This window comes from Eschrichtius robustus, chromosome 3, assembly GCF_028021215.1.
Source record: "Eschrichtius robustus isolate mEscRob2 chromosome 3, mEscRob2.pri, whole genome shotgun sequence".
Classification (NCBI taxonomy): domain Eukaryota; kingdom Metazoa; phylum Chordata; class Mammalia; order Artiodactyla; family Eschrichtiidae; genus Eschrichtius; species Eschrichtius robustus.
In genome coordinates, this window is record NC_090826.1 from 117,958,585 (window position 1) to 117,985,390 (window position 26,806).

Below are 26,806 nucleotides of genomic sequence, written 5' to 3' on the forward strand. Positions count from 1 at the left end.
CCCTGCTCTCTCCTTGCCCGCACATTCAATGTGCTCATCCTAAGAGTTCAGTTCAAATACTAACAGCCTTACCTGATTCTCTCAGGAATACTTACTCAGACAGTACTTTGTATACCTCCAGAATAGAGATTTTTGATTTTATGGTAATTGACTGCTTATTAGTTTTTCCTCCCCAAAGAATACATCTTTTCGTCTTTGTTAACCAAATCCTCTGACACTCCCAGCCCTTGCCGAGATCTCACTAGCTAGTAGATCGCAGTTAAAGTCCATAGTTGTAAAATCTCTAGGGATGATACCAACACCTCAGAAGGTCCTGTGCACACATCAGCCCATTCCAGGGAGGGGGTTTGTTATCTCATTTATGTTCCTGCAGCTCTACTGTTTGTTCCTGCAGTCTCTCTTTGTGTTTTCAGAAACACTGGTTCAATACTGATAGCCATCTTCCCTTTTAGGGCCATGAATAGCCCCTGCCACCACCTCTGTCCCCTCAGATCACTGGTGCTAATTTCACATTGGCCTGGAAATGGTAGAAAGCTGGTTAAGGATGTGATTTCTAGAGCCAGATTGTGCTTGGGCTTGAATTCCAATTCTACCATTTAGCGGCTGTGTGATATAGGGCTTTCTTTCATTGAACCTGACTGTTCCTCAGTTTCCTCAAATGTAAATGAGGCTAATGAAAGTAACTATCTTAAGGTTGTTGCCAGAATTAAAGGATCTAATTTTTAAAAACGTTTAGGACAGTGCCTAGCATACGGTAAGCATTGTATAAATGTTCGTTTTTATCATTCTCTTTACCAAGTTCTCTGAGTGTGAAACTAATTCCCCACAGCATAACAGAGATCAGGTTACAGTTTACAAGAATTCTTTGCTGAAGTCTCCAGAATAATTAAAGGCAATAACAAAGGAGAAAATTTTACAAAAGTGGCCACCCATCTACACTGATCCTCTATAGCAGCAGTCCCCAAACTTTTTGGCACCAAGGACTGGTTTCATGGAAGACGATTTCTCTACGGACCGGTTGGGGTTGGGGGGGGGTTCAGGCGGTAATGCGAGCGATGGGGAGCGGCAGATGAAGCTTTGCTCACTCTCTGCTCACCTCCTGCTGTGCGGCCCGGTTCCTAACAGGCTGCGGACCGGCACCGGTCCACGGCCCCAGGGGGTTGGGCACCCCTGCTCTATAGGGTGGTTCCCTCCCTGTAGTAGAACTAGAATTTCCCTCACCATTCTGAGTAATATTCCAGAATATCAGAGTCCAGACTATCCCCTTAAAGACCAGAAGGAGGAAAAATTTTAATTCCTTTCCTAATCCAAGGTTTATTTCCCTAATACAATATTTATTTTTCCTTTTGTCCCAGGAGCTACCTTTCTCCATGATGACTGACAATGGGATTTTCAACTACTTTCAGAGGCTTCCTCATGTACTCAACGGTACTATCCCATCAAAACCGTGGTCTGATGTTAGTGTATTTCCCAGAATTGAGTTTTCCAATCAATTCTGTCAGGTTCCTTTTTATAGCTGTTTTAGGACAATTTCCATGAGGGCAAGGACTCTGCCTGCCTTGTGCACTACTGTATTTCCAATGCCTGAATGTAGTAAGAACTCCATAAACACATGAATTGTGTATGAATGAGCACTTCCTTTGAAAAAAGATGAAGCTCAGGCCTACACACTCTTCTTTCAGTCTTCTCAACCTTAGCGTCTGACCTCTTGTGAGAATTACTTAAAGCAAGAATCAGCTAAATTGATCATTTAAAAAGAAACTTCTCTAAAATAAATACACTCTCCAGAGATGCAACTATGCTTACAATAGAGACAGCCTTCATGCAGTATGAACTCTGCTTTACAAAGTGGTCTAATAAGGTGAGTTTCAAAAAAAAAAGGTAGGATGCAGATTTAAGGCGACAGCTTGTCTGATGCTCACCTAACTCATCAAGATATTCCTTTATTTTAAAAATATTGATTGAGCACTTACTTTGTGCCAGGCATTACAGTATTATTGTATGAACAAGACTGACACACAGTCTCTACTGTGAGCTTACAGTCTTTCAAGACAATTAAACAATAAAGTGTGATGTGTTGTTACCATAGGGGAAGTATTCTAAGGCTAGAGGTCTTCTGCCTGCACTTGAACAAGAGCAGCTCTGCACTGATCATTTTTATACTTTGAGATTCCAAATGAGATTTTATGTTGTTGTTGGTAACCTGGCTCCAGTATTACAAAAAGTTTGAAAATTACTGCCATATATATATATATATATATATATATATATATATATATATATATATATATATATATATATATATATATTATATATATACATATATATAAATATATATATGTATATATATAATATATATATAAATATATATCTATATATGTATATATATAGATATATATATATGTATGTATATATGTATATATATACATATATATAAATTTATTTATTTGTGACTGCATTGGGTCTTTGTTGCTGTGCGTGGCCTTTCTCTAGCTGAGGCGAGCGGGGGCTACTCTTCGTTGCAGTGGTGGGCATCTCATTGCAGTGGCTTCTCTTGTTGCGGAGCACGGGCTCTAGGCACGCAGGCTTCAGTAGTTGTGGCACGCGGGCTCAGTAGTTGTGGCTCACGGGCTTAGTTGCTCCGCGGCATGTGGGATCTTCCCGGACCAGGGCTTGAACCCGTGTCCCCTGCATTGGCAGGCAGATTCTTAACCACTGAGCCACCAGGGAAGCCCTGCCATATATTTAATGTGAATTTCATCCTGAAAATCTATTATGTGAATGAATGAAGAGACACTGCATATATAGTTAAAATCACCCTATAAGCATTACTATCCTCCTTTCATAGGTGAGAAAATGCAGTTCACAGAGTAACTCTCCAAAGTCTTTCCCCCTCCCCCCAATTTTATTGAGGAATAGTTGACAAATATAATTGTATAAAGTGATGGTTTGATATACATCTACATATAAATCATATACATGTGATAGTTATATATATATATATTGGAATGATTACCAAGATCAATATCCACATCCATCACTTCACATAGTTTACACATGTGTGGTTAAGAATGCTTAAGATCTACTCTCAGCAACTTTCAAACATACGATACCATTTTATTAATTATAGTCACCATGCTGTACATTAAATCCTCAGAATTTATTCTTTTTATAACTGAGAGTTCATATCCTTTGACCTACGTTTCCCCATTTCTCTCTCCCCCGTCTCTAAAGTCTTATGACAATTAAATTGCAAGCCTCATTCCAAATCTCTGCACTCTACCACACCACAGAGCCTACACCCTAAACGGAATAAATCTTTATTTCTCTAGGAGAAAGAACTTCAGTGAGATATTACAAGCTTGCCTTACCCTTATCCAATATCCAATATTTCAAAGAAAGAAATATATAGCATGCAAATAAAAGACAAAAACCACATCATCATCTCAGTGAATAAAGAAAAAGCATTTGGGAAAAAAATCCATATCCATTCATGATAAAAACCTTCAACACTAGGAAGAGAAGGGAACTTCCTTAACTTGATAAAGGGCATCCACGAAAAGCCTACAGGTAACATCATACTTAAGGAAGAGACAATGCTTTCCCCCCTAAAATCAGAACAAGACAAGGTTGTCTGCTCTCAACACTGTACTGGAGGTTTCAGCCATTAGAAATTAAAGTTGTAGATAGACTATAGAATTTGATGATTAATGGGATTTGATCCAAAATTACTGCCATGGGTTGGAACGATTAACACTGCAAACAAGATATGTAAGTTAAGGCCAAAAATAACGTGCTTAGGTTTAAAAACCAACTGGAAGATACAAATTTTGCAAAAGGATTACTGGGTACCTACTGTGTGCCTTGCACTAGAGATAAGAGACATGATTCCTTCCTAGATGAGTTCATTCCAGACCCAAAAATGCCTAGGCTACACTAAAGCAAGTCTTCCCGTGACCTTTAAACTCCTTTGGCATTTATTAAGAATTTTCTAATTCAATTGTGTTAACTGTTCAGGGTTGAGACTGTATATAATTTGATTCTCCACGGTTCCCAATAATTCTCAGGAGTTTACTACCCTCCTGATGGATCACTGCATTGGCCCCCCGCTATCTCAGCTGAACTACAAGGAAGTTAAGTTTATTCGAAGCCGAAACATGTGAATCGCGCGTTTTAGGATGACAGCGCCGGGAACAGCGCCTAGAACTGCCTGAAATTCTAACAACTCTTCAAGTGTCCGGAAGCGTTTTCTGAGATTACGTCTCTGAGCATGAGCGGAAGTCACCCTTTGAGCAATCTGCGGTTTAATTATATTCAGGACAGAGCCATCCGTTTCCATTCTTTTCTTCTCGTTGCACCCATAAGCAAGTGATCAGGTGACAAATTTCTCTTCGTTACTATAAAATAAAGATCGTATTCAAAGAAGTTTCAAGGCAGCCCAACTCCCCATCGTCCAGTAGTAAAGATGGAGGCGCCCTGAATGTAAACTACAGGTAATACCACTTCCGTGTTTCTCTTGCGCCCTGGTCCAAGATGGCGGATGAGGCCACCCGGCGTGTCGTGTCTGAGATCCCGGTGCTGAAGACCAATGCCGGACCTCGAGATCGGGAGTTGTGGGTGCAGAGACTCAAGGAGGAATATCAGTCTCTTATCCGGGTCAGTTGTGCTTCTACTGCCAACCGCGTCGCAAAAGGGTTGCGGGTAATCGGGTGTCCTTAGGAATAGGCTCCGTGTGGAAGCCGCTTCCGGTTTTAAAGTTTACGAATTCATAGATATTGGACGACTGCGGGGCTGGGGGACTTAGGGAGGCGCGGTGGGGAGGAGGTGCCTCCTAAGAGACTCAGGTTAGGAGCCACGGTGGGGCCAGACTTTATGACCGAAAGCAGCAGTTATTTGGGGGATATGCCGCCCCGGAGGATGACACGTCCTTCTGGCCCCACGTGATTGCTCTCCTGGATGTAGGCGAGGTGGTCAAAAGGAATTCCTGGAACCCTAAGTCCCGGTCCGCGTCTCTCCGCTCCCTCTTTCACTTGTCCTGAGGGAGGAGTACACGTTAGAGCTAAAAATTCAAGTAGATATTAGTTGCAGAGAGACAAGGAGCTGAGCTCAGGGTTAGGAACGAGCCATCTTCTGAGCTAATCTCTCTTCTGTGGAAGGAGAAGAAAATTTGACTTTCTTGCGGTAGTCTCTGTTTCAAAGGCTAGCAGCTTTCCTGATGCATGTATTCATTCACTAAAAAAACATTTATTGTATACCAAGTACCTAGGAAGGGCATCCAAAGCCGAATAAAGTTGAGCCTACGGAGGTGGACAGAAACATATCATGATAATACATTATGTGGAGAAACAGGGAGAAGGAGTCTGAGAAATTGCTAAGATGTTCTGAAGCAGGAGGTGAGATACCGAAATCCAGCTTGGGTCTGGTCAGGGAAGGCTTCCTAGAAGAGGCAATGCTTGAGCTGAGGCCCAAAGGGTGAACATAAGTTAGCCTGATAAAACATGAAGGTAAGAGAATAACATTCAGGCAAAAGGAACAGCATGAGCAGTCATAGAAGCTAGAAACACCATGACATATATGAAGAAACACAAGTAGATCACAGTTGTTAGAGCATCAAAGTGTGGCAGTGAGTGGTAGATAAGGCTTGACAAATAGATTTGAGCACTTGAATTTTATCTTGGAGGCATTGGGATACCTTTAAAGGATGTTAAGTGGAGGGGTAACACGATGAGATTTGGGTTTAGATCAATCACTGGCAGTAGAGAGGAAAACAGAATTGACAGGGGTAAGATTGAAGTTAGGGGGCTGTCATTAATCCAGGCAAAAGAAAGATGATGATCTAAACTTGGGAGTTATGGTGAAGATAGAGAGGAGAGGTAGATTTAAAGAATATTCAGAAGGTAAAATCAGCAGGACATTGTAAAAGATTGGTTTGTAAAGGCGAAGGAGGGTCAAGGATGATTCCCAGGTTTTTGGCTTGGGTGACTGAATGCTAATGCTGCCAACTGAGATTGGTGAAGTGGAGAAACAAGTCTGAAGGACTAGAGGGAAACTCGGACTGCCAAGTTTGAGGTACCTGTGGAATGAAGGTAGAAATTTCAATACACAGTTGGATAATGGAGTTGAAGCTTTGAGAAAAGCTCTAGATTAAAGATAAAGATTTAAAAGTCATCAGCATATGGGTGCTTAAGAGAGGAAGTAATCACACACTTTTCTTTTGAGGGAAGCGGGACTGCCCTTGACCTCAACACCCCCCTCAAAGACCTGATTCTCTACTTTTAGTACGTGGAGAACAACAAGAATGCAGACAATGATTGGTTCCGACTGGAGTCCAACAAGGAAGGGACTCGGTAGGCAGACCCTCTTGGGAGGTGAGAGGGTGGGGATGTCACATAGCTTGTGCATTTTGGTGTCCCAGAGCCCACTGCCAGGCCTTTCCTGCCCCTTTCTGGTCTCCACTCCCACAACTCCAGAGTTCCCCAATTCCCAACCCACGAGTCTCCCAGGCTGGTCACCTAAGCCAAGAAGATGTCATCTGAGTATGAGAAGAATGGGGAAATTGCACTGAGGTTTGGTCTATGTTACAGGTGGTTTGGAAAATGCTGGTACATCCATGACCTCCTCAAATATGAGTTTGACATCGAGTTTGACGTGAGTATGATGGAGTGGGAATTATGGAGGTTAGTAGAACAGGAGGGATTAGGTGATTGTTAACAAGCTAACCTTTCTTGGAGGGACCAAAGATAACTTTTTAAATGGGAGGGAAAAGCTGAGGTTTGAAACAAGCATAGGTTATAGTTACTCATCTCCATGTCCAGAATCCTGGTGTGTGACTGCTGCTTGATGAGTTTATAGAACATTTCAGTTCAACCAAGAAATGTGTATATCTGATTAGACTAGTTCCTTTCTACTCTGATTCTGTTTTATTAAAGCTTTATAATTCTTCCAGATTCCTATCACATATCCCACTACTGCTCCAGAAATCGCAGTCCCTGAACTGGACGGAAAAACAGCAAAGATGTACAGGTAGGACTGAATAGCAGATGGGAAAAGGTCAAAGAAGGCCTTGGAGAAGAACTCTCTGAGGCAGGAGTTTTCCCAGAGTCTGCAGGCCTACAGAGACTCCAGGTCTCCCTCTGCCAAGCCTGGGCAAAGCACTTAGCTGACCTTGTTCTCAGTTATGATCACCAGTAGTCTTCCTGTGCTCTCAAGAGCCTGCTGTGCTTTATGGTATACCTTGCATGTCAACACCTTCTGATCATCTTGTCCCTCTCATAGGGGTGGCAAAGTATGCCTGACTGATCACTTTAAGCCTTTGTGGGCCAGGAATGTGCCTAAGTTTGGACTAGCTCATCTCATGGCTCTGGGGGTAAGTTTGGAGTATTTGGTATATAAGGGGAGAAGGGGTTAGGTCCTGAGCGGTATAAGAAAAGTAACTGAGAGTAAACAAGGAATAACAGTGTTTTCCTTTGGGCGTGTTCTCCTAGAATATCTCTAGGAAGGAGCTTCTGGTGGAATAAGAGGCATTGATTGGGTGGTAGTAATCTCACAGGGTCTCCCTTGTATTGCAGCTGGGTCCATGGCTGGCAGTGGAAATCCCCGATCTGATTCAGAAGGGAGTGATTCAGCATAAAGAGAAATGCAGCCAATGAAGGATCAATCCACTGAGGCAGGACAGAGGGATCTTCGATAGGCTACGTTCCTGTTTTCCTGTGCATCATTCTTTTTACTCATCTAACCACTTCCCTCCACACCCCTTCACCCATAATTGTTACTAAGTATCAATAGTTGCAGCGGACACTGCTGAAAAAAACAACGGTATTGCTACTGAATTTCTAAGTTGGGCTACACAGGAAGGAGAAAGACTAGGGCCTTGAAAAACCAAAAGGCAATTTATATCCCTTGTCCATGTGGAGCAGTGTGAGGTCCTGGAGGGATATGGGGTGACTGAAAGTGGGTACATAGTCTTTTTGGTTTCTGGAGATAACTCATCAATAAAAGCTGCTTCCTCCTGTGGCTTGTGGTTCTCATTGGTGGCTGTTAATAGAGGGTGAGCAGGCTTAGGGTCAGCAGGCTAAGACCCAAGGCACATGTACAACTATACTAGTTCGGGAGGGAAGGGGAAATGGAGGATGCTCTGGTCTGGAGCTGGGGAATGAAAGGAAATCCTGACTGCTCTCCCTGCTGCTGAGATCTGCTTTTGTCCTTTAGCAGGGAGCCTACTGCTTTGGCCTGCAAGATGCTTGACGACTGGTTTTGCAGGGCCAGTATGCCCTGCCCTCCAGGGATCTTCCCAACCCTATGTGGATACTTCACTGGTCTGTGGGCTGGACCCAGGCCCTGCATTCGCACCCCTGCTCCCTGGGAAGGATCCGTGCTGCAAGCCGGGGGGCTATACTACGATTGTCAGATCTATATCCTTTAGAGCCACGGGGTGGGGCGATGGGACTCTACTTTAGGGACTTGCTTTGGAGCGATGGTTTAAAGACAATTCTTGCCAGAGCTGGGAACTGGCGGTCCTAAAGTTGGCTGTGTTTCCATGGTGTCGGCGGCGGAGCCGAGGGGGCGGGTTTACGCAAGCGCCGAGGAAGACGGTGGGTGGAGTCTGAGTGTGGGTGCGCAGGCGCCCTGAGAGACAGTGAAGCCGGCGGCCGGTGGCCGGGCGGGACCAACAAAGATGGCGGCGGCCCCTGCGGTGGGAGAGATCTGGGCACTAGCTGCGGCTAAAGCTGCAGCCGGGCCCGCAGGGGCGCTGCACGAGGGTAGTAGGGGGTGGCCCTGAGCTGGGGCCTGGCCCCGGCTGGCCTCCCCCGCCGCCTCACCCGGGGACAGGTACGGTCCGGGGCGTTATGGCGTGGGGGTGCCGAGGGAAGACTGTTCCAGACCCGAGAGATCGCCCACCCCAAAGGCAGAGACGCTGGGGGCCCGGCAGGCCTGCGAGAACTGGGCTGGAGGGACCAGCATCCATGGATCGTGTAGAATATGCCGCTGGACCCCGTAGCCAATCAGCAGCCTCGGCCTTTCTGCCCTCGAGGGGGGCGGACCCGGTTGAAACCTCCTGTGGTGGGAGCCGTGCAGAGATTAGGGGTCAGGGAGTTAGTTCGTCCTCCCTCCCCGCCACAGCCCCTGAGCCCCGACACCACTCTGGAGCTCAGAGGTGGGGGAGGGAGTGATTCGCAAGTAACCTTTTTAGTGTGCTTCATTTGCAGCCAGGAGGGGCAGGGGTTTGAGAATGGAATGCTGTCCTTGGGGCTGTTATACTTGCATCCACACCGCTATTTGACCAGAGGTCCCAAGTGACCCAGAGCACATCCCACTTGACTAGGCAGGTATGGGGGAACCTTCATGAGCACCTAGATTATAAAGACAGCCAAGATAGGAACTATCTATCATTGGCTCTCCAGTAAAGCAGTATTCTGTAGGAAGGGCGTGAGGAATGTAGAAAGAGTTAAAGCCCTGCCTGCTATCATTCATTCATTCATTTACTCAATGGCTACTAAGTGTTTACTTTGTACCAAACACTATACTAGGCACTGGGGATACAATGATTGATATGATAGACATGGTTCCTGCCCTCCATGCATGTAGCTAGTATGGCAGCCTAGGTTCCCACCTCCCTCCATATCCAAACGCTGATCGTCTCTTCTCCTCCCAGGTCCAGCCTGTGGTGTCCACAATGCCCCAGGCTTCTGAGCACCGCCTGGGACGGACCCGAGAGCCACCTCTTAATGTCCAGCACCGAGTGGGATCCAAGCTACCATTTGCTCCCAGGGCCCGGAGCAAGGAGCGCCGAAACCCAGCCCCTGGGCCGAACCCTATGTTACGACCTCTGCCTCCTAGGCCAGCTCCCCCTGAGGAACGGCTCAAGAAACTGGAGCTGGGACGGGGACGGACCTCAGGCCCTCGTCCCAGAGGCCCGCTTCGGGCAGATCATGGAGTTCCCCTGCCTGGCTCACCACCCCCAACTGTGGCTCTGCCTCTCCCATCAAGGACCAACCTAGCCCGTTCCAAGTCTGTGAGCAGTGGGGACTTGCGTCCAATGGGGATTGCCTTGGGAGGGCACCGCGGCACTGGAGAGCTAGGGGCTGCACTGAGCCGCTTGGCTCTCCGGCCTGAGCCACCCACTTTGAGACGTAGCACCTCTCTCCGCCGCCTTGGGGGCTTTCCTGGGCCACCCACCTTGCTCAGCATACGGACAGAGCCCCCTACTTCCCATGGCTCCTTCCACGTGATATCTGCCCGGCCCTCTGAACCTTTCTACTCCAATGACAAGATGGTGAGGACTTGCCAGCACACGCCTTCCATGCCCATGTTCCTCCATGCCTCCAGCTTTCTTGCCATCATATGGCTTTCCTTTCCCCTTTTTGCCAAGTTCCTTTTTCACCCCTTCATTTCAGTGGTTTGGACTTACCTCTCCCTTATTTAAGTATCCTTAAGCCTCATAGACCCTTTCCAGGGTTGTCTGTGACTGCCCAGAATGGTGTGCCATTTCAGTCCCCAAGGAATAAACCATTTGGAATTCTTTGGGTCCCCAGGCCCTTACCTTCCCTTGCTGTACCTTCTCTCCTAGGATGCTGCCTAGGCCTAATTAATCTCTGGAGCTGAAGAGGGGCGGGCTCAGAACATCTGAGCTCATGTGGTTGCCCATTTCCCGAGCTAAGTGAGCTAGGCTGATTGCAGTTGGAGCCGTCAGGAGAGGGTGCAGGAAGGGGCCACGGGTGCAGGAGGGGGCCTTGGGGGTAGCAAGGTGGGGGTGGGGAGCAGCTGGGCAACCATGCCAGTGCTTGGGGAGTTGCCCCAGGAGCTGCATCGCCGGCTAGCTGGGCAGAGGAGTAAGTGGGGAACAGGTGGGACAGCCATGGCTGAGTCCGTGGTACACTCAGCTGTGATAGGCTTACTGCTCATGGCCATTGAGGTAGGGAGACCCTAATACCCAGTGACAGAAAAAGTGTAGAGTTTGGGGGTGAAGGATGGGGTGGGGAAGGCAGTGGGCAGCATGCTGTCGAAAGGTTAAAGTGCCAGGTGGGATATATGGGAACGTGCTGACTGTACTCTGACCTTCCAGGCTCATCACACACTGCTTCTGGGCTCTGGTCATGTTGGCCTCCGAAACCTGGGGAACACGGTGAGAGCCATTCTCCTGTCTTTCCTAACAGGAATGTGAACTGGTGTTGGGGGCAGGCATGGGGAGGGAAACTTGGGGAAGGACAGCACTGCAGTTCTCCTAAGGCTTCCTAGGCACTGGTCTGGGGAGGTAATGGCACTGTCTTTACTGCTCCCCAGTGCTTCCTGAATGCTGTGCTACAGTGTTTGAGCAGCACTCGGCCTCTTCGGGACTTCTGTCTGCGAAGGGACTTCCGGCAAGAGGTGCCCGGAGGGGGCCGAGCCCAAGAGCTCACTGAAGGTGGGGCAACAACTCCTGCTCCCTTCTTTCAAGTCCTCTTTTCCCCAAACCCTTGTAGGTCCATCTGCCAGTGCCAGTGGCCCCAACCCTGAGAGCTGGCAGTTGTATCTGTTTTTCCCAGTGCCTGATTTCCTAGAGGTTGTTTTCCACCCTCTAAGCCTCCTCTTGCTTCCCTCTTCTACTCATTAACCGTTGTTTCCCTTCCCCACCCCCACCCTAATAGCCTTTGCAGATGTGATTGGTGCCCTGTGGCACCCTGACTCCTGCGAAGCTGTGAATCCTACTCGATTCCGAGCTGTCTTCCAGAAATACGTTCCTTCCTTCTCTGGATACAGGTGGGAGAGCTGGAGGGTATGGGATTTCTCTCTGGCCTTGTCTGGGGGTAGGGCCAAGCAGCATCATTCTGAGCCTTGAGACACTCTTCATCCAGGAAGTGGGGACAGATGTCTGGGCAGGGGTTAGTGACTGTGGACTAGGCAGGGGTCAGTTGCCCATGTTCTTTGTCTGACTGCAGCCAGCAGGATGCCCAAGAGTTTCTGAAGCTCCTCATGGAGCGGCTACACCTCGAAATCAACCGACGAGGCCGCCGGGCTCCGCCAGTCCTGGCCAATAGTCCAGCTCCCTCCCAACCCCGCCGTGGAGGGGCTCTGCTAGAAGAACCTGAGTTAAGGTAAGGTTGCCCCCCTCCTTTTTCTCCGCAGTAGTTTATCAGCAGTATTCATCCTTCACAGAAGTGAGCTAGTCAAGATTGAGGATGTAGGGTCCAAGGAAGTACTTAGCTCAGAAAATGGTTTGAGAAGCAGTGCAGACGTAGGAAGAAGGCAGGAGGAGGAGGGAGGCTGAGGGGCACAGATGGAGGCAGAAGATAGTGCTATGGCTGTTACTGTATTGACAGAGGAGGGGATAATTAATTTACAAGGTACCTAAGGGGTCTGAAGCCAGGTGGAGGAAGATGGCATGTTCTTCCCTTGTCAACATTGCTTTCTTTTCCTCTCACCTTGGATTTCCCCGGAAAGTCCTCTGAAGCATTACTCCTTCGTCTCTTTCTTGAAATTTAGAGAAGGAGCTGGGGTATGGGTGGGGTACAGGGCTCTGTGGATCATTTCAGTGGTGTCGGGGGTGCCCAGTGTTCCTGCTGTCTCATGGGTGCTCCCCACTTCCCTTGGTCTGTCCTAGCGATGACGACCGAGCCAACCTAATGTGGAAGCGTTACCTGGAGCGAGAGGACAGCAAGATTGTGGGTATGGAACGAGACAAAGTGATGGGGAAAGTTAGTGTGCAGGGGGTGCGGGCTTGGCAGAAAAAAATCCATCCTCTCCAGGGGTGTGGGAATAAGGCTAGATGACGAAAATGTGGAGAAGTTGTGAGGGGTTTGTGAGGAGTGTCGGTGGTGGGAAAGGAAGGGTCAGGCAAACGGGTGGGAAGAGATGGGAATCCAAGAAAGCATCTCAGGCATCCCACAATGACTGTTTCTCCTGCCCCTTTGCTTCTATCTAGACCTGTTTGTGGGCCAGTTGAAAAGTTGTCTCAAGTGCCAGGCCTGTGGGTATCGCTCCACGACCTTCGAGGTTTTTTGTGACCTGTCCCTGCCCATCCCCAAGGTGGGATTCCAGAAGATTCCAGGGGTGGATGGGACATGGGTTCTGTGACCCAACCCTACCCACCCCCAGTGTGGGAGGGAACCCTGTGGGTCTCTGGAGCAGAAATGAAGCTTGGATTAATTGAGAAGAGTTGGAAAAGGAAATTCAGAACATGCTGACCCTTCACTCCCCTTTCCCCCCAGAAAGGATTTGCCGGGGGCAAGGTGTCTCTGCGGGATTGTTTCAGCCTTTTCACCAAGGAAGAAGAGCTAGAATCGGAGAATGCCCCAGTATGTGTGGGTTCACAAGGGATATAGTATGGGTGGGAGACCTGGGGGGGGGCTCCATATGGGTAAAAGGGGTTGCACGATGCCTTAGTATGAAGAATAACACTTATGTGTCTGGGTTTGTGTAGGAGTTTCAGATATGTCCTGGGATTCCCAGGGCAAAGGGCAGTGGCCCAGAGGATACAGAAGTAATAGGGAGCATAGTAAATTTGTCTGTGAGTCAGGGTGTCAGAAAAGCCAACTGAGGTGAGGAGCACGTTAACCTTATAATATTATTTGACATTTACTCAGGTGTGTGACCAATGTCGGCAGAAAACACGAAGTACCAAAAAGTTGACAGTACAAAGATTCCCCCGAATCCTCGTGCTCCGTATCCTAATGTTCAAATTCTTATTTCTCCCATTCATTCTTTTTCCTCATTCCTCATGTTTGCAGAGGCTGGACATTTGGGAATTCCGTTTTCCTTAGGAAAAGCCTGCCACTCCACCTTTCCCTACCAAGCTCCCCATGTGTGTTCAGGGAGGGGAGTGGACAACATTCAATTCCTCAGCCCCCCTCAGAGGCACTCTGCCTCCCAAATTCTCCTTAACCAGAGCTTAGATCTTAATCGATTTTCCGCCTCCCGAGGCTCCATCAAGAAAAGTTCAGTAGGTGTAGACTTCCCGCTGCAGCGACTGAGCCTAGGGGACTTTGCCAGTGACAAAGCCGGTGAGTCTTGTAGGGAAGGTCCTGAGGAGCTCCCATGAAGGGGAGGGAGAGAGTGGGAGTGGGGCACAGCTCTGACTATAGATTTTGGTCATCTCTAACCCCGAAGGAAGCCCCGTATATCAGCTGTATGCCCTTTGCAACCACTCGGGCAGTGTCCACTATGGCCACTACACAGCCCTGTGCCGGTGCCAGACTGGTTGGCATGTCTACAATGACTCTCGGTGAGAATAGCCTCCTATTCAACTCCTGCCCCATTCCCGCTGCAGCCCTGATACCTTTCCCTAATACGAAGCCCCAGGAGAGCACAGTGCCTGGTAAAAGGTGGGCGGTGGGTGGGTGTGTGTGTGGGTATGGGGGCGTCTTTCCTGATCACTACCGGGATGCTGTGAGGTTGATCATGTGGGGAGGGGGGGAATATGCAGGAATGATCACACCTCCTTCCCCATCTCCCTTCTTCCTAGTGTCTCCCCTGTCAGTGAAAACCAGGTGGCATCCAGTGAGGGCTACGTGCTGTTCTACCAACTGATGCAGGAGCCACCCCGGTGCCTGTGACATCCCCTTTAAGCCCTGGCACCTGTGAAACCCTTTCAACACCCTCAAGCCCCCAGGCTCCCCATTTACCTCAGAGACGTCTATTTTTGTGTCTTTTTAATCGGGGAGGGGGGAGGGGGTGGTTTTACCTCCCATTATTTTTTTTATTAAAAAATATCCTTCCACCTGGAGGCTCCCGTCTCCCAGCCCCATGTACAGAGCTCCCCAGGCCCCTGCCCGTGTACAGCCCCCAGGCCCTCTACAGTCTCACTTTTTTTTGTAAATAAATTTATTAAGAAAAAATGATGTCCTTATTTGTATTTGTGCTTAAGGGGGGGTGGAGATACAGAACTAGGCCGAATTGGAGTCTTCCTGGGACTCAGTTCCCTCTCTGAACAGATGGGGGCGCGCTCAAAGCCGTGGGGGTGGGAGTGGGGATAGAGGGGCCGGACCAGGACACATTGATGCCAAGGTTTGACCACGCAGTGGTGGTTTACATTGGGAGGAAAAGGGAAGGCGAGCTTGAGACTCGTGAAGCTGTAGGGAAGCCTGGAGCTAGAGTGCAGGCACTGGGTAGACGGGTTTTGCCGGCGTAGGGGGCTGCCCCCTCGAGAGCGAGGTGCCCAAGGACCCCTGTTGATAAACACGGTACGTTGCCGGGCCGCCCTAACTCCCGTAGGTCCAGGCTGTTGCTAACATCAAGGAGCTGTTTATGGAGCCACCTCCCCACGGACCAGCCTCCAGTGTCCCTATCTACTCTCCCTACAACCAAAGCTCATGAGGCCCTCCCTCCAGGGTTCTCAGCCTAGCTGGGCCTGGGAAGCTCGAGCTGGGGAATGCTAACCAGCACGCAGCTCTCGCCGCTCCAGCCTTGAGGGGAAGTCAGTGATGGATATAGCTGCTCTCTCCAACCTGGCATCGAACCGGTTAACTAACCTCCAGCTCCACAGAGCAGCCTTCTACAGGGGCCAACCCTACGCCTTTGCGGGAGGAGGAGCCGCTGCCGGTTCAGTGTTTTCATTGGTGAGTGTGATCGGGGCCTTTCAGGACCCACCAATCCAGGAGCAGGAAGGTAAGGTCAGGCGTGTGCCGCGAGAATAGAGTGGACGGAGAGTCGGAGAGACCGAAAAACTGGAGTGGTGGGGGGGGGGGGGGGTGGAGGCAGCGGACTGAAACTCTAGGCCTAGTGGGGGCGGGCGGGAGGGAAAGCGCTTCAGAAGACGGGCGGCAGGTCGGAGCCCAGAGCCCTGGGCTAGCAGATAGCGTGGGTGTGGCCCTTATCCACCTCCCAGCCCCCGCACCCGGGACGCCGGCGGCGTGATGTGTTGAGACCTCTGTCTCCTCCTTTCCCCTCATTTTTCTCGTTCCTCTCGTGGGTGAGTCCTAGGCCCTGGGCGGGGACCTCACAGTTCCACCACCCCATCCGCGGGCTCTGCCTTAGTTTCCCCTAAAGCAGCGAATGGCCGGGGGTGGAACGCGGAACCCGCAGGTCTTCTGGAGAGCAGGGTGCTTCTGGTCAGCCTGTCCGTATCGCCTCCACACCCGCAGGCTTCACCATGGGCCGGACCGTGGTCGTGCTGGGCGGAGGGATCAGCGGCTTGGCCGCTAGTTACCACCTGAGCCGGGCCCCTTGTCCCCCCAAGGTGAGTGCCCCCCGCTCCGTGCCAGAGGGAGCCTCCTTTAATACTCTCCCATTTCCAGCAAGAGGGAATGCGCCGCCCCATTCCCCTCCTGACCCTTTACGCCGCGGCCGCGGCCGCGGCTATAGGCTGCAGTGTCTCCCTCTTGTCCCCAGGTGGTCTTGGTGGAGGGCAGCGAGCGCCTGGGAGGCTGGATCCGCTCGGTACGAGGCCCAGATGGTGCTGTCTTTGAACTTGGACCTCGAGGAATTCGGCCGGCGGGAGTCCTGGGAGCCCGGACCCTGCTCATGGTGAGGGGCTTGTGGAATGCCTAGGAGAGGTTGTGGAGGGACCTTCACTAGAGAATAGAGTGAAGGGGAGCAAGTAGATTTGGTGGTCAGTCCTTTCCTTAGTTTATGCTCTTTCTGAGGACGTGTGGAGCAGGTTTCCGAGCTTGGCTTGGACTCAGAAGTGTTGCCTGTCCGGGGAGACCATGCAGCTGCCCAGAACAGGTTCCTGTATGTAGGTGGCGCCCTGCACGCCCTGCCCTCTGGCATCAGGTAATGCTACCACCTCCTTACTGCCATTCTTCTCCTCTGTCTCCATCCTCACATCCCTTCCATTTCCTCATCTTCCAGTTTGTCAGCCCTCCCAGCAAAAGGGGCCAAATGAATGGAAATGACCCCCTGGAGCTGGGGGGTTAAATCAGAGCTCCCTCTTCACTGTGCCTTTCTCCATGCAGGGGGCTACTCCGCCCTTCACCTCCCTTCTCCAAACCTCTGTTCTGGGCTGGGCTGAAGGAGTTGACTACGCCCCGGGGCAAAGACCCTGATGAGACTGTGCACAGTTTCGCCGAGCGCCGCCTTGGTCCTGAGGTAACACCACCCAGAAGCCCCCAAATCCCGTCCCTCCTAAACCAGCTGCAGATCCCCGTACTCGCACCTCCCAGTAGGGCCTTTTCTGTATCATCTGAAAATGCCCTCTTCTCTTCATACCCAGTAGCCCCCCAAACTCAGTGTTGGGGGTGAATGCCTTCACTTCCTTTCCATCCTTCTGTAATAGTGAGACTGCTTTCCAACCAAACCCCACCCCACCTCACCCCTATTCTCTGCCAAGCAGGGACAGTGGAAATTAGTGCAGCTTATTCCTTGGCCTCTCAATCCCAGTCTCACCCTTAAGGTGGCGTCTCTAGCCATGGACAGTCTTTGCCGTGGAGTGTTTGCAGGCAACAGCCGTGAGCTCAGCATGAGGTCCTGCTTTCCCAGTCTCTTCCAAGCTGAGCAAACCCATCGTTCCATATTACTGGGGCTGCTGCTGGGGGCAGGTGAGGGGGGAGTTGGTTCAAGGGTTGAAGATATTAAGGACTGCCAGAGTGAAGGACTGGAAGCAAGGGGTGCTATTTTAATGATTCTTCTCTGCTTCCTCCTCTGCAGGGCAGGGCCCACAGCCAGACTCAGCACTTATTCGCCAGGCTCGGGCTGAGCGCTGGAGCCAGTGGTCACTCCGTGGAGGGCTGGAGACATTGCCTCAGGCCCTTAACACCCACCTGACTAGTAGGGGTGTCAGTGTTCTCAGAGGCCAGCCAGTCTGTGGGCTCAGCCTCCAAGCAGAAGGGTGCTGGAAGGTAGGAGAGCCCCCTGGAGTGTAATAAACCTGTCTGTTAGAGTTTCCAACTTTGTCTAAATGCTTTAGCCAGCAGGACTGGAGTTTCTCCTTGTTCTGCTGTCCTAGAAGCTATTTAAATATGGGCTACTCCACATTCCTAGGCCTTATTTGGGGACCTTCCTCCAAGACCTGTTTGATGCAAACCTGTGGATAGAATATATATAAGTGGCTCCCAGCTAGGGGAAAGAACCACTGAGCTCCACTAAACATTTCAGAGTGGCCCACTGGCTTTTGTCTGGCCCACTTCCTGGAGTAATGGGGGGATGATTTTTGTGCTGACGACTTAGTCTCTTCATCCTGAGTCAGCACCCAGTCTCTCTCCTGCCTGGGAAACTAAGGCAAAATTCCCATGACCTCTGTGTCTTTTAAATGTTTTCTTCCTCTCAGGTGTCTCTAGGGGACAGCAACCTGGAGGCTGACCACATTATTAGTGCCATTCCAGCTTCAGGTAATGTGGTAGTCACCCTCTCCTTCTCCAACCAGGTTGAGGCAACGTAGCTTCTTTCTGGGCCAACAGGACCATGCCATGCCCCTGAACTGGTCAACCCTGTGGGAGTCTAATCCCAAGGAGGGTTGGTAAAATTGTAGTGTGAATGCCTCCTGAGGCAGGCCTCTGCCTGCTCTCCTCCAGTGCTCAGCAAGCTGCTCCCTGCTGAGGCTGCACCTCTGGCTCGTGCTCTGAGTACCATCACTGCTGTGTCTGTGGCTGTGGTGAATCTACAGTACCGAGGAGCTCGTCTGCCTGTCCAGGTGTGACACAGAAGAAGGGGAGACGTGGGCTCAACTGGAACTCTTCCCTCCTGACCCAGTCTCTTCCTTTTCTCCAGGGATTTGGACATCTGGTGCCATCCTCAGAAGACCCAGGCATCCTGGGAATCGTGTATGACTCAGTTGCTTTCCCTGAGCAGGATGGGAGCCCCCCTGGCCTCAGAGTGACTGTGAGAGAAGGCAGCTTTGCTTAGTGGGGGTTTCCCAAGGGCTCCTCTGTGCCCCAGTGTAGTAAGGCCAGGCTGGTCAGTGCCGTATTCCCTCCTTAGGTGATGTTGGGAGGTTCCTGGTTACAGACATTAGAAGCCAGGGGCAGTGTCTTATCTCAGGAGCTGTTCCAAAAGGAGGCAGAGAAAGCAGCTGCCACTCAGTTAGGACTGAAGGAGCCACCAAGTCACTGCTTGGTCCATCTACACAAGGTAAACACTCCTCAGCTACCCACTGGAGGCAGGGACTGGTACATTTGTCATTGTCTACCCAGGCCTGGGACATCAGTAATAATCTTCCCCTGTATCCCCTCTTCTCTCCCCAGAACTGTATCCCCCAGTATACTTTAGGCCACTGGCAAAAATTGGGTAAGTTGGGAAAGCAGCTGGGCTGAGAAGAGCCATGAAAATAGACCCCTAGCTGTAACATTCCTTTTATCTTTTCCTCCCAGAGTCAGCTACCCAATTCCTGGCTGCTCAGAAGCTGCCTTTGACTCTGGCCGGAGCCTCGTACGAGGGGGTTGCTGTCAATGATTGTATAGAGAGTGGGCGCCAGGCAGCAGCCCGTGTCCTGGGCACAGAACCTAACAGTTGATCCTCAAACCCCACTTCTTCCTGCCTCTGCTGACAGGGACTCTCTCACCCATGAAAATAAAAGTTGCTGGAGCTTGGCTTGGTCTGGCTGTTCTGTCTCCTGTGGGCGTGGGTGGGGTGGGTGAGCAAAGGTAGTAGGTAAAGGATGCTTAGGATACAGAAAGCAGGAGCAGAGGCAAGACAAAGTCCTTTATTAGAAAATATATCAAAATCCCAGCCCCCTGAGCAAGGTCCAGAAGAGGGAGCTACTCCAACACTGGCAGAAAGTACCCTGGGAGGGGCTTCCTTCAAACACACTTCCTGGGAACCATAAATAGAATAAATATTCACAGAGGTCCCGGGAAAAGTCAGATCACTCTTCTCTCCATGGAAGAGGAAGGGATTTGGGGTCCAGCCCTGCTCTTACCCCGTGGGCAGGGGACACCTAGGAGTCATCACAGAAAATCATGACATCAAGGATTCACAGTCATAAGCCCTGGCTGGTGACCCTAGAAAGAGGGACCCCCAGGGCTAGAGGAGCCCAGCTCCAGTCCAGCAGTGAGGAGAGGCCCCTGCCCCCAGCACGGCAGTAGAGTTCATTTCCCCCACATTCCCTCTAAGAGCAGTGAGGAGCTGAGGGTGGGGAGAATACAACTCTTCGGATTCAGTTTCATGATTAAGGAGGAGTCAGTGTGAACCATGGGGAGCTGTGTGGTTGGCAGCAGGCAGAGGGTCGGGCCCGGCTGGGGGCCGGCGCTGCAGCATCTCCTGACGGAAGGCCTGGGAGGAACCAGGTGGGTAACGGGGACCAGAGGGAGTCTGAGGACCCCGAGGGTCAGTTCCAATGTCTGCTGTGATGTTGGTATAGAGAGGGCCCAGCTCTCGAGCCAGCAATCGGTATGTCAGTGAGTTCATCCCATCTTGAGTCCAGGAATTCCGGGTTCGGACCAGGAGGTCAAATCTGAGGATTAGAGATTGGAGACTTAAGACCTGGAAAGGAACAGCCAGGAATCTAGGAACCTTCAGGAACTGCCTGGCTAGGGTGCAGAATCCTGAGGATCCAGTAATAATTCCCAGGCGGCCCTCCCATCCTACCTGTGGGGATTTTCCTCATTGCCCTTATCTCCTCGGTGCTTCACCATCTTATAGTGTCCCACAGATGTGGGGGGCCGAGAGATCTTCATCCCAGCCAGGCGTACCCTATGGGAAAAGTGAGGGCAACGTGGAGGGTCCAGAGCGGAAGAAAGCTGCTGACAGGTGAGCAAGAAGAGCTAAGGCTAGCAAGGACGGAATTGCACGTTTCTTTACACAAAGAACAGCTATTACTAACTAGGCAAAAAAAGTGCCAAGTACTGGAAGGGGAGAGAAAGTCAAACAGAAAGAAGGAAATGGCTGAAGAGAATGTAAAAGCTTGGATGTATCCAGATCCTCAGGGCCTACTGCCAGGCACCCTGGGGGCTTTAAACAATTGGCAGAGGTAGATTTGCACCTCCCACCTTTGTTTCCTAAACGGCTCCCAGGAGCTGCCCCTGCAGTCTGGAAAGGACCGGGAGAGGACCCATTTTCTCAAAAAGGGAGGGCAAGACTGGGAGTCACAGACCCAAGCTCAGCAGTTCTTACTTAGATGAGTAGCTGAGCCGCCTCAGCTCTGCCACACCCCCTGCCCCCCACCCACATTAAGAAAATAGTGGAACCAAGTCATCAGGACCTGGAAAGAAACTCCCACTCTGACACACAGAAGCAAGAAGTGAAGATAGCCTGGGAAGGTACTGAAAGAATACATACATTTAGAAATTGCTGGGTGCTTTACACACATACAGAAGACAAGAATTCATAGAGATGTCATCCCAGAGGACAAAGGGGGAGGAGAAGCAATGGGTCCAGCATATCAAGCCCAAATAGTCAAATGACAGATAGGAAATTGGGTCAGCTGAGGCTGAAGGTCAAAATGTTTCACATGCTAAAAATAAGTTGGCATCATGCCAATGGCACAGGCTTTTTTTAAAAAGAAAGAAAAAAAAAAAAAAAAAAAAAGTGGTTCTGGGCTGTGTGGAGCTGAGCCTCTCCTCTCCCAGCCCTGAAAGGAAGTGTGGTTTGGATGCAACCCTAGCAGAGGCAGGACTAAACTGTCTCTAGGCCCCTTTCCAGCTCTGGAATCCTGTGATACTATAGCCTACTGATCTTATCTTCTCTCCCAGGAACAGTACTAACCAGATCTAAGAGACTGAAGGATAACAGAATGGGGAGCAGCATGCAAAGCCTGACCTGGGTAGACCGGACTGAAAAGACTAAGGGAGAGGAATGGGCACAGTGCAGGACCAGGGAGCTAAAAGTTAGTGGTAAAGGGCTATGGCTAGGGGTGGTCTCAGAGGACAGTGATCCAGGCTGGGGTCAGGGAGGGAGGTGGTGGCAGGAAGTCTGACCTGGTAGCAATGTCATCATCCTCACCACCCCAGCCCCAGTATTCATTGGGGAAGCCATTCATCTTCAGATACTGGTCAGGAGTGAGCGCCGAGACCCCTCCAAAGTACTGGGGGTACGGGAGGCTGGGGAGAGAAAGATCCTTGGATTCCACAAGTCTTCTGGGGGGGCCATCCCTCCTTCTTCCACCGGGTGGTGGAATTCCTGCTTCCAGTACCCTCTCATGCCCTCTACCTGTATCCAAACTTGTTCATGGCAACAGCAACATGCCGGGGTCCTCGGTGGTCGCACACATACAGATTGTGGTCATTCTCTGGCAAGAGGTCCACATCATGCAAGAACAAGCAGTCCCATTCTTCATCACGCAGGGCCTCCCGCACCCCAACATTCAGCAGCTTTGCCCTGTTAAATGTTCCATTTCCAGCCTGGAAGATAATGGCGGAGGACCAAACTAGGTCTATAGGTAGCAATGGAGAAGAAGCATAAAAGTGAAAAGAGGGAAATCAAAGTGGGATATGGGACAAGGAAAATGAAGAGAAAGACAACTTCTTTGTTTTTTCATTCAACAAAAAATTTTTTGAGCATCAGTATGTGCCTGACACTTACATGCTGCTATTTAGCATTTAATCCCGACAACAAACCAACCATGTGGAACAGGTGGTATATTAGTTATCACTCTTTGCCTCATTTTAGCAGGTTGGGTATCTTGCTCAAGGTCACATATGGAGCAAGTGGCAGAACCCAGAATTTTAGCCCAAATCTATCCACTTCCAAATTCAAGAATGGAAAAATCATGGAAGATTATAGGACAGTGGGAATATCCTTAAGGAGAAGTATGGGACTAACACGTTGGCAGAGCAGTGCCAGCTGCTGCTTTCTTTTTATATATATATATGTGTGTGTGTGTGTATATATATATATATTTTTTTTTTTTTTGGGGGGGGCTGCATTAGGTCTTCGTTGCTGCATGCAGGCTTTCTCTAGTTGCGACGAGCGGGGGCTACTACTCTTTGTTGTGGTGGCTTCTCTTGTTGCGGAGCACGGGCTCTAGGCGCGCAGGCTCAGTAGTTGTGGCTCGTGGGCTCTAGAGTGCAGGCTCAGTAGTTGTGGCACACGGGCTTAGCTGCTCTGTGGCATGTGGGATCTTCCCGGACAGGGCTCGAACCTGTGTCCCCTGCACTGGCAGGCGGATTCTTAACCACTGCGCCACCAGGGAAGCCCCCTGCTTTCTCACATTCAACAGTCTGACCCTCTTTTTTTTTTTTTTTTTTGTCTGACCCTCTTAAAATTATTTCAGGGATCCATTATATGAGAGTGGAGTGGAATTTGTTTGAGGCTTCCTTATAAGAAAGAAAATCAGAGGGGTATGGGAATTGGGGGTACCTGGTGGATGACATAGATGCCATAAGCAAGCTGCTGGCGCTGCAGGAACGGGTGCAGGTGGTAGAGCAGCAGGCGCAGGTGGTGCTCCCGGGCGCGATGGGGCACAATGATGGCTGTTCGGGACCGGGGCTCACACCCTGCAGGGCGGTACCGGCCCCCCCGTTCCACCCGGGGATTCCTCTCCACAATCTCTGCCAGTGACGGCACTGGGCTAAAGGACACGGACACGGGACCCACTGTTGGGAGGGAATGGCAAGGTCAGGGATTAGAAGGGCAAGAAGAACTGTCCCTGGCAGTCTGATTCTGGGGCTCAGCTCCCCCAAGGGCTTGCTCAGAAATCTCACAAAACCTTGAGTTCCCCATCACTGGGACAGCTTTGCAAAGTTTGGAAGGTGAAGGCTCCTTACCTAGCCTACCTTCTTATTTAAGGGTTCCATAACTCTCCCCTGCCTCACAAGGTTAGAAGCTTACAGTTAGGGGATGGAGAGAACAGATGGACTTCCAACTAACTCACTACACTAGGAGTCGTCTACAAAAGAAGCAAGTCCTAGCCCGAGGCAAGAAGAGCCCATAAATGGGTTGTGGCTCAACCCAAGAGCCCAGTCGAAACTCCAAATTTAGAGTCCATTCTATCTCAACCTCAGCCTCCCTTCCAGTTACGTGACCCTCCTGTTCTAAGACCCACTCCTGCCATCCTATGCCTGTCCAAGGCTCCCTGTCCCCACACCTTGGCCTTGCCTTCACTTCTGCCTTCCTTCTGCACTCACCTAAGAGAGGAGATCGTTCTGGACAGTAGGGCAGACCTTGAGGAGCTGGGGGGCCCCCTGGGGCAACAGGGGCCCCAGGCAGGTGACTGAGGTTACTGTAGACATCATGGGGATGAGAGTAGTCAAATGTCGGCTCCTGCTCTCGGCCAAATAGAGCGCTGAGGCTTCGGAAGCCCCCCAGTGACAGGTACATCATGACAGCCAGCTGGGAGCCCACAAGCAGGGCCAGAGTGCAGGGTCGCTCCAGCAGCCTCCGTAGCATCCTGGGGTGTAGTCTGGAGAGGGAGAGAGGAGAGTGCTGGGGCAGGCAGGAAGAGAGCAAGCCAGCAGAAAGAGATCATTGGGCAGGGATGAAGGTGGTGCCAGGGGTAAAGAGGAAAAGAACAAAGTCACAGAAGGGAGCACACAGATGTATGGAAAGAAATAGAATGCTACCACTGGCGCAGTGGTTAAGAATCCGCCGGCCAATGCAGGAGACACGGGTTCGATCCCTGGTCCGGGAAGATCCCACATGCCACGGAGCAACTAAGCCTGTGTGCCAAAACTACTGAGCCTGTGCTCTAGAGCCCGTGAGCCACAACTACTGAGCCCGCGTGCCGCAACTACTGAAGCCCACGCGCCTAGAGCCCGTGCTCCACAATGAGCGAAGCCACTGCAATGAGAAGCCCGTGCACTGCAACGAAGAGTAGCCCCCGCTCGCCGCAACTAGAGAAAGCCCGCGTGCAGCAACGAAGACACAACACAGCCAAAAATAAATAATAAATAAAATAAAAATTTAAAAAAACAAGAAAACGTTACCTTTAAAAAAAAAAAAAAGAATGCTACCACTAGCAGACCTACCACCTGTCACTTCCAGCCCAAGTTTCAGTCTGCTCCACCCCTCCCTCAAACCACTCCTATCACCTACTATCAGTCCCCAAGAATGCTTACATCATTCATGTCCCAAGGCCATTTCAGAGCATTCTCTGGAGAACCTCCCTTCCAATTTTAGAGGGGGTAGAGATAGACTCACCTAGGTTCAAGCTGTCTTCTTCAGGATCATGGGGACTCCACGGGGTCCCAGGGGAGCAGAGATGTGAGGCATTATAAAAAATTGGAAATGTCACAGAGGACAGAGAAAGGCTCCATCCAGCACTCCAACAGCAATCTTAGGACCGGCTGAAACAGAAGTGGTCAAGGATAGCCAGCCACCCACAGAGGGGCAGAGACGAGGATCAGGGTGAAGCCGGTTTCCCAGCTGGGGAAGGGAGGGAAAGTGGTTGGAGAGAAAAGGGGTGGAGCAGCAGATGCTAGGTCCCTGGCCTCTCCCCCATAACCCTCTAGTGTGTCAGATTTACTCTGTACTTAACCATCCTCCACCCCAGCAGGACCAACCTGTTTGGAGAGTGGGGACTGGGAAGCTATTGGAGATCTTACTTTCGCCAGGGGGGAAGGCAGTCTTAACAGGACTGTGGAGTGGCCTCAAGAGAACCCAGGGAGGCGGAGGAAACTGGCTCCTTTCCGTTCTTCACGTTTCTGGGAGCTAGCTCCGCAGGTGCAGGGAGCGTGACCACCTGGGAGCTGCATGCAAACAACCTCGGAGCGCGGCGGGGAATAGGATGGGGGTAGCATCCCCTACCTTTTTCTACCTTTCCCCGGTCCTATCGGAGGTGGGGATCAGGGGTTATTGGTGAAATGAGATAGGGAGAGGGAGGGCTGGGCAGAACCTGTCAGAGGTACCTGGGCTAGCTCACCTAGAGGGGCGTGGTCAGCGCTCTGCAGGGGGTTACAGCCCAGTTCTTTCGGAGCACCCTCATCCCACCCCAATCTCCTCCTCCGTTTGCTCTACCTTGCGATGTGAGCCCACCGGCCTCTGTCCGTACTTGCACTTACGTCCCCCTCCCTGCTCAAGGCTGTCTCCAGCCTTTACCCAAAACTTCTCACCTTCCCAATTTCCCGAACCTTTCTCCCGTGCCTCTCACCCCACCAGCCCCAGCCCACACACCTGACCTTCTGCAGCCAGTCGTCACCATCACCCAGACAGCCGGACAGGAACCGCTGCCGCCATCTTGGAAGCGGGAGCTGCGGGGGCGTGGCCTCGCGTCACGGGGCGGGGCCTCGGGTGGAGCCGCCCTCGCCCCGCGAAGCGCAGGGTCTGAGCACCGCGCGGCCTGTGGGGCACAGGTGAAGCTACCGCGCAGGCTGCTCGGGGCTCGATCCCTCGGGAGAAGGCGCGGGGGCTCATCCCCACCGGACCGACTTCCAGCGGGATTCCACCCCTCACCCCTCACCCCCCACCCCTCACACTTGTGAAAACAGCAAGTCAAACCGGGACCTTTCTCGGGGCCAAGACGTACTGAGAGGCCGGTGCGTCGGAAGACCTCACTCTCGCCCCAAGTTGACCTGAGCCCCTTTCCGAGTGTGTCAGTGGCGCCCCCTTTAACCTAGTGCCACTTATTATCAAAATTATTTCTTGCTCAGGGTACATCGTTGCAGACTGCTCTGGCACATTTTTGTATCCCCAAGGTATCCCGCAGGCCTTGAAATAGAAACGGTTAATAAGACAAGGAAACGTTGAGTGTGGAGGGAAGGGCAGCGTCCGCTTTAATGGAAAAATGTGTTTCCCCAGATGTAAGAGTAAGATGGACGCTTCATTAATATGCAATATGTTTTATCTTGTGGCTTCTACTACCCCCTTAGCATACTGTGCTCCTTACAAGCAGATCATCACACTGAGGAAACTTAAATAACTCGCAGTGTCTGCCTCAAAAAGCTCATTTTCTTTTGTGCGGGGTCGGGGTGGGGATGGAGGGGGACAGGGTAGTTGTACACAATATAGTGTGATAAATATGATAGCCTAAAAATTGCACCTCATTCACAAGTTGAAGTTTGGGAAAGGTTTCGCAGAAGTGATGGCT

General features: G+C 50.8%; 4 protein-coding genes across 15 annotated transcripts; 3 read left to right on the plus strand and 1 right to left on the minus strand.

Moving 5' to 3' along the window:
• The first annotated feature begins 1,424 nt into the window (after positions 1–1,424).
• UFC1 (ubiquitin-fold modifier conjugating enzyme 1) lies at positions 1,425–8,013 on the plus strand. 2 transcript variants are annotated; one of them, XM_068541128.1, is made up of 7 exons: positions 1,425–1,428; positions 4,534–4,656; positions 6,280–6,347; positions 6,585–6,648; positions 6,947–7,023; positions 7,276–7,366; positions 7,569–8,013. In XM_068541128.1, the coding sequence occupies exons 2-7, from the start codon at positions 4,534–4,536 to the stop codon at positions 7,647–7,649; spliced, it is 504 nt and encodes a 167-aa protein (XP_068397229.1). In that variant the 5' UTR covers positions 1,425–1,428; the 3' UTR covers positions 7,650–8,013. The 2 variants fall into 2 exon arrangements, with proteins under 2 accessions (XP_068397229.1, XP_068397228.1); XM_068541127.1 differs by lacking the exon at positions 1,425–1,428 and adding an exon at positions 4,091–4,376.
• A 100-nt stretch (positions 8,014–8,113) lies between these two features.
• USP21 (ubiquitin specific peptidase 21) lies at positions 8,114–14,810 on the plus strand. 5 transcript variants are annotated; one of them, XM_068541116.1, is made up of 13 exons: positions 8,114–9,322; positions 9,653–10,273; positions 11,063–11,122; positions 11,281–11,401; positions 11,625–11,736; positions 11,916–12,071; positions 12,578–12,642; positions 12,899–13,002; positions 13,185–13,271; positions 13,560–13,638; positions 13,869–13,976; positions 14,083–14,197; positions 14,438–14,810. In XM_068541116.1, the coding sequence occupies exons 2-13, from the start codon at positions 9,674–9,676 to the stop codon at positions 14,526–14,528; spliced, it is 1,698 nt and encodes a 565-aa protein (XP_068397217.1). In that variant the 5' UTR covers positions 8,114–9,322; positions 9,653–9,673; the 3' UTR covers positions 14,529–14,810. The 5 variants fall into 5 exon arrangements, with proteins under 5 accessions (XP_068397217.1, XP_068397215.1, XP_068397220.1 ...); XM_068541114.1 differs by having other exon boundaries at positions 8,114–8,829; XM_068541119.1 differs by having other exon boundaries at positions 8,114–8,829; positions 9,653–10,012.
• Positions 14,811–15,694: 884 nt separating this feature from the next.
• Positions 15,695–19,436, plus strand: PPOX (protoporphyrinogen oxidase). Of its 5 annotated transcripts, none has more exons than XM_068541129.1 (13): positions 15,695–15,883; positions 16,056–16,150; positions 16,303–16,437; positions 16,568–16,686; positions 16,869–17,001; positions 17,306–17,450; positions 17,560–17,750; positions 18,179–18,239; positions 18,423–18,541; positions 18,619–18,729; positions 18,829–18,978; positions 19,092–19,134; positions 19,218–19,436. In XM_068541129.1, exons 2-13 carry the CDS (start codon positions 16,064–16,066, stop codon positions 19,358–19,360), a joined length of 1,437 nt encoding a protein of 478 aa, XP_068397230.1. In that variant the 5' UTR covers positions 15,695–15,883; positions 16,056–16,063; the 3' UTR covers positions 19,361–19,436. The 5 variants fall into 5 exon arrangements, with proteins under 5 accessions (XP_068397230.1, XP_068397231.1, XP_068397232.1 ...); XM_068541130.1 differs by having other exon boundaries at positions 16,571–16,686; XM_068541131.1 differs by lacking the exon at positions 16,056–16,150 and having other exon boundaries at positions 16,571–16,686.
• An 86-nt stretch (positions 19,437–19,522) lies between these two features.
• B4GALT3 (beta-1,4-galactosyltransferase 3) lies at positions 19,523–25,972 on the minus strand. 3 transcript variants are annotated; one of them, XM_068541137.1, is made up of 9 exons: positions 25,894–25,972; positions 24,922–25,067; positions 24,345–24,614; positions 23,910–24,184; positions 23,143–23,378; positions 21,994–22,184; positions 21,762–21,884; positions 20,434–20,538; positions 19,523–20,299 (listed from the first exon to the last, which is right to left on the minus strand). In XM_068541137.1, the coding sequence occupies exons 4-9, from the start codon at positions 24,169–24,171 to the stop codon at positions 20,026–20,028; spliced, it is 1,191 nt and encodes a 396-aa protein (XP_068397238.1). In that variant the 5' UTR covers positions 24,172–24,184; positions 24,345–24,614; positions 24,922–25,067; positions 25,894–25,972; the 3' UTR covers positions 19,523–20,025. The 3 variants fall into 3 exon arrangements, with proteins under 3 accessions (XP_068397238.1, XP_068397235.1, XP_068397237.1); XM_068541134.1 differs by lacking the exon at positions 24,345–24,614; XM_068541136.1 differs by lacking the exon at positions 24,345–24,614 and having other exon boundaries at positions 24,922–25,146; positions 25,894–25,910.
• Between the last annotated feature and the right edge of the window lie 834 nt (positions 25,973–26,806).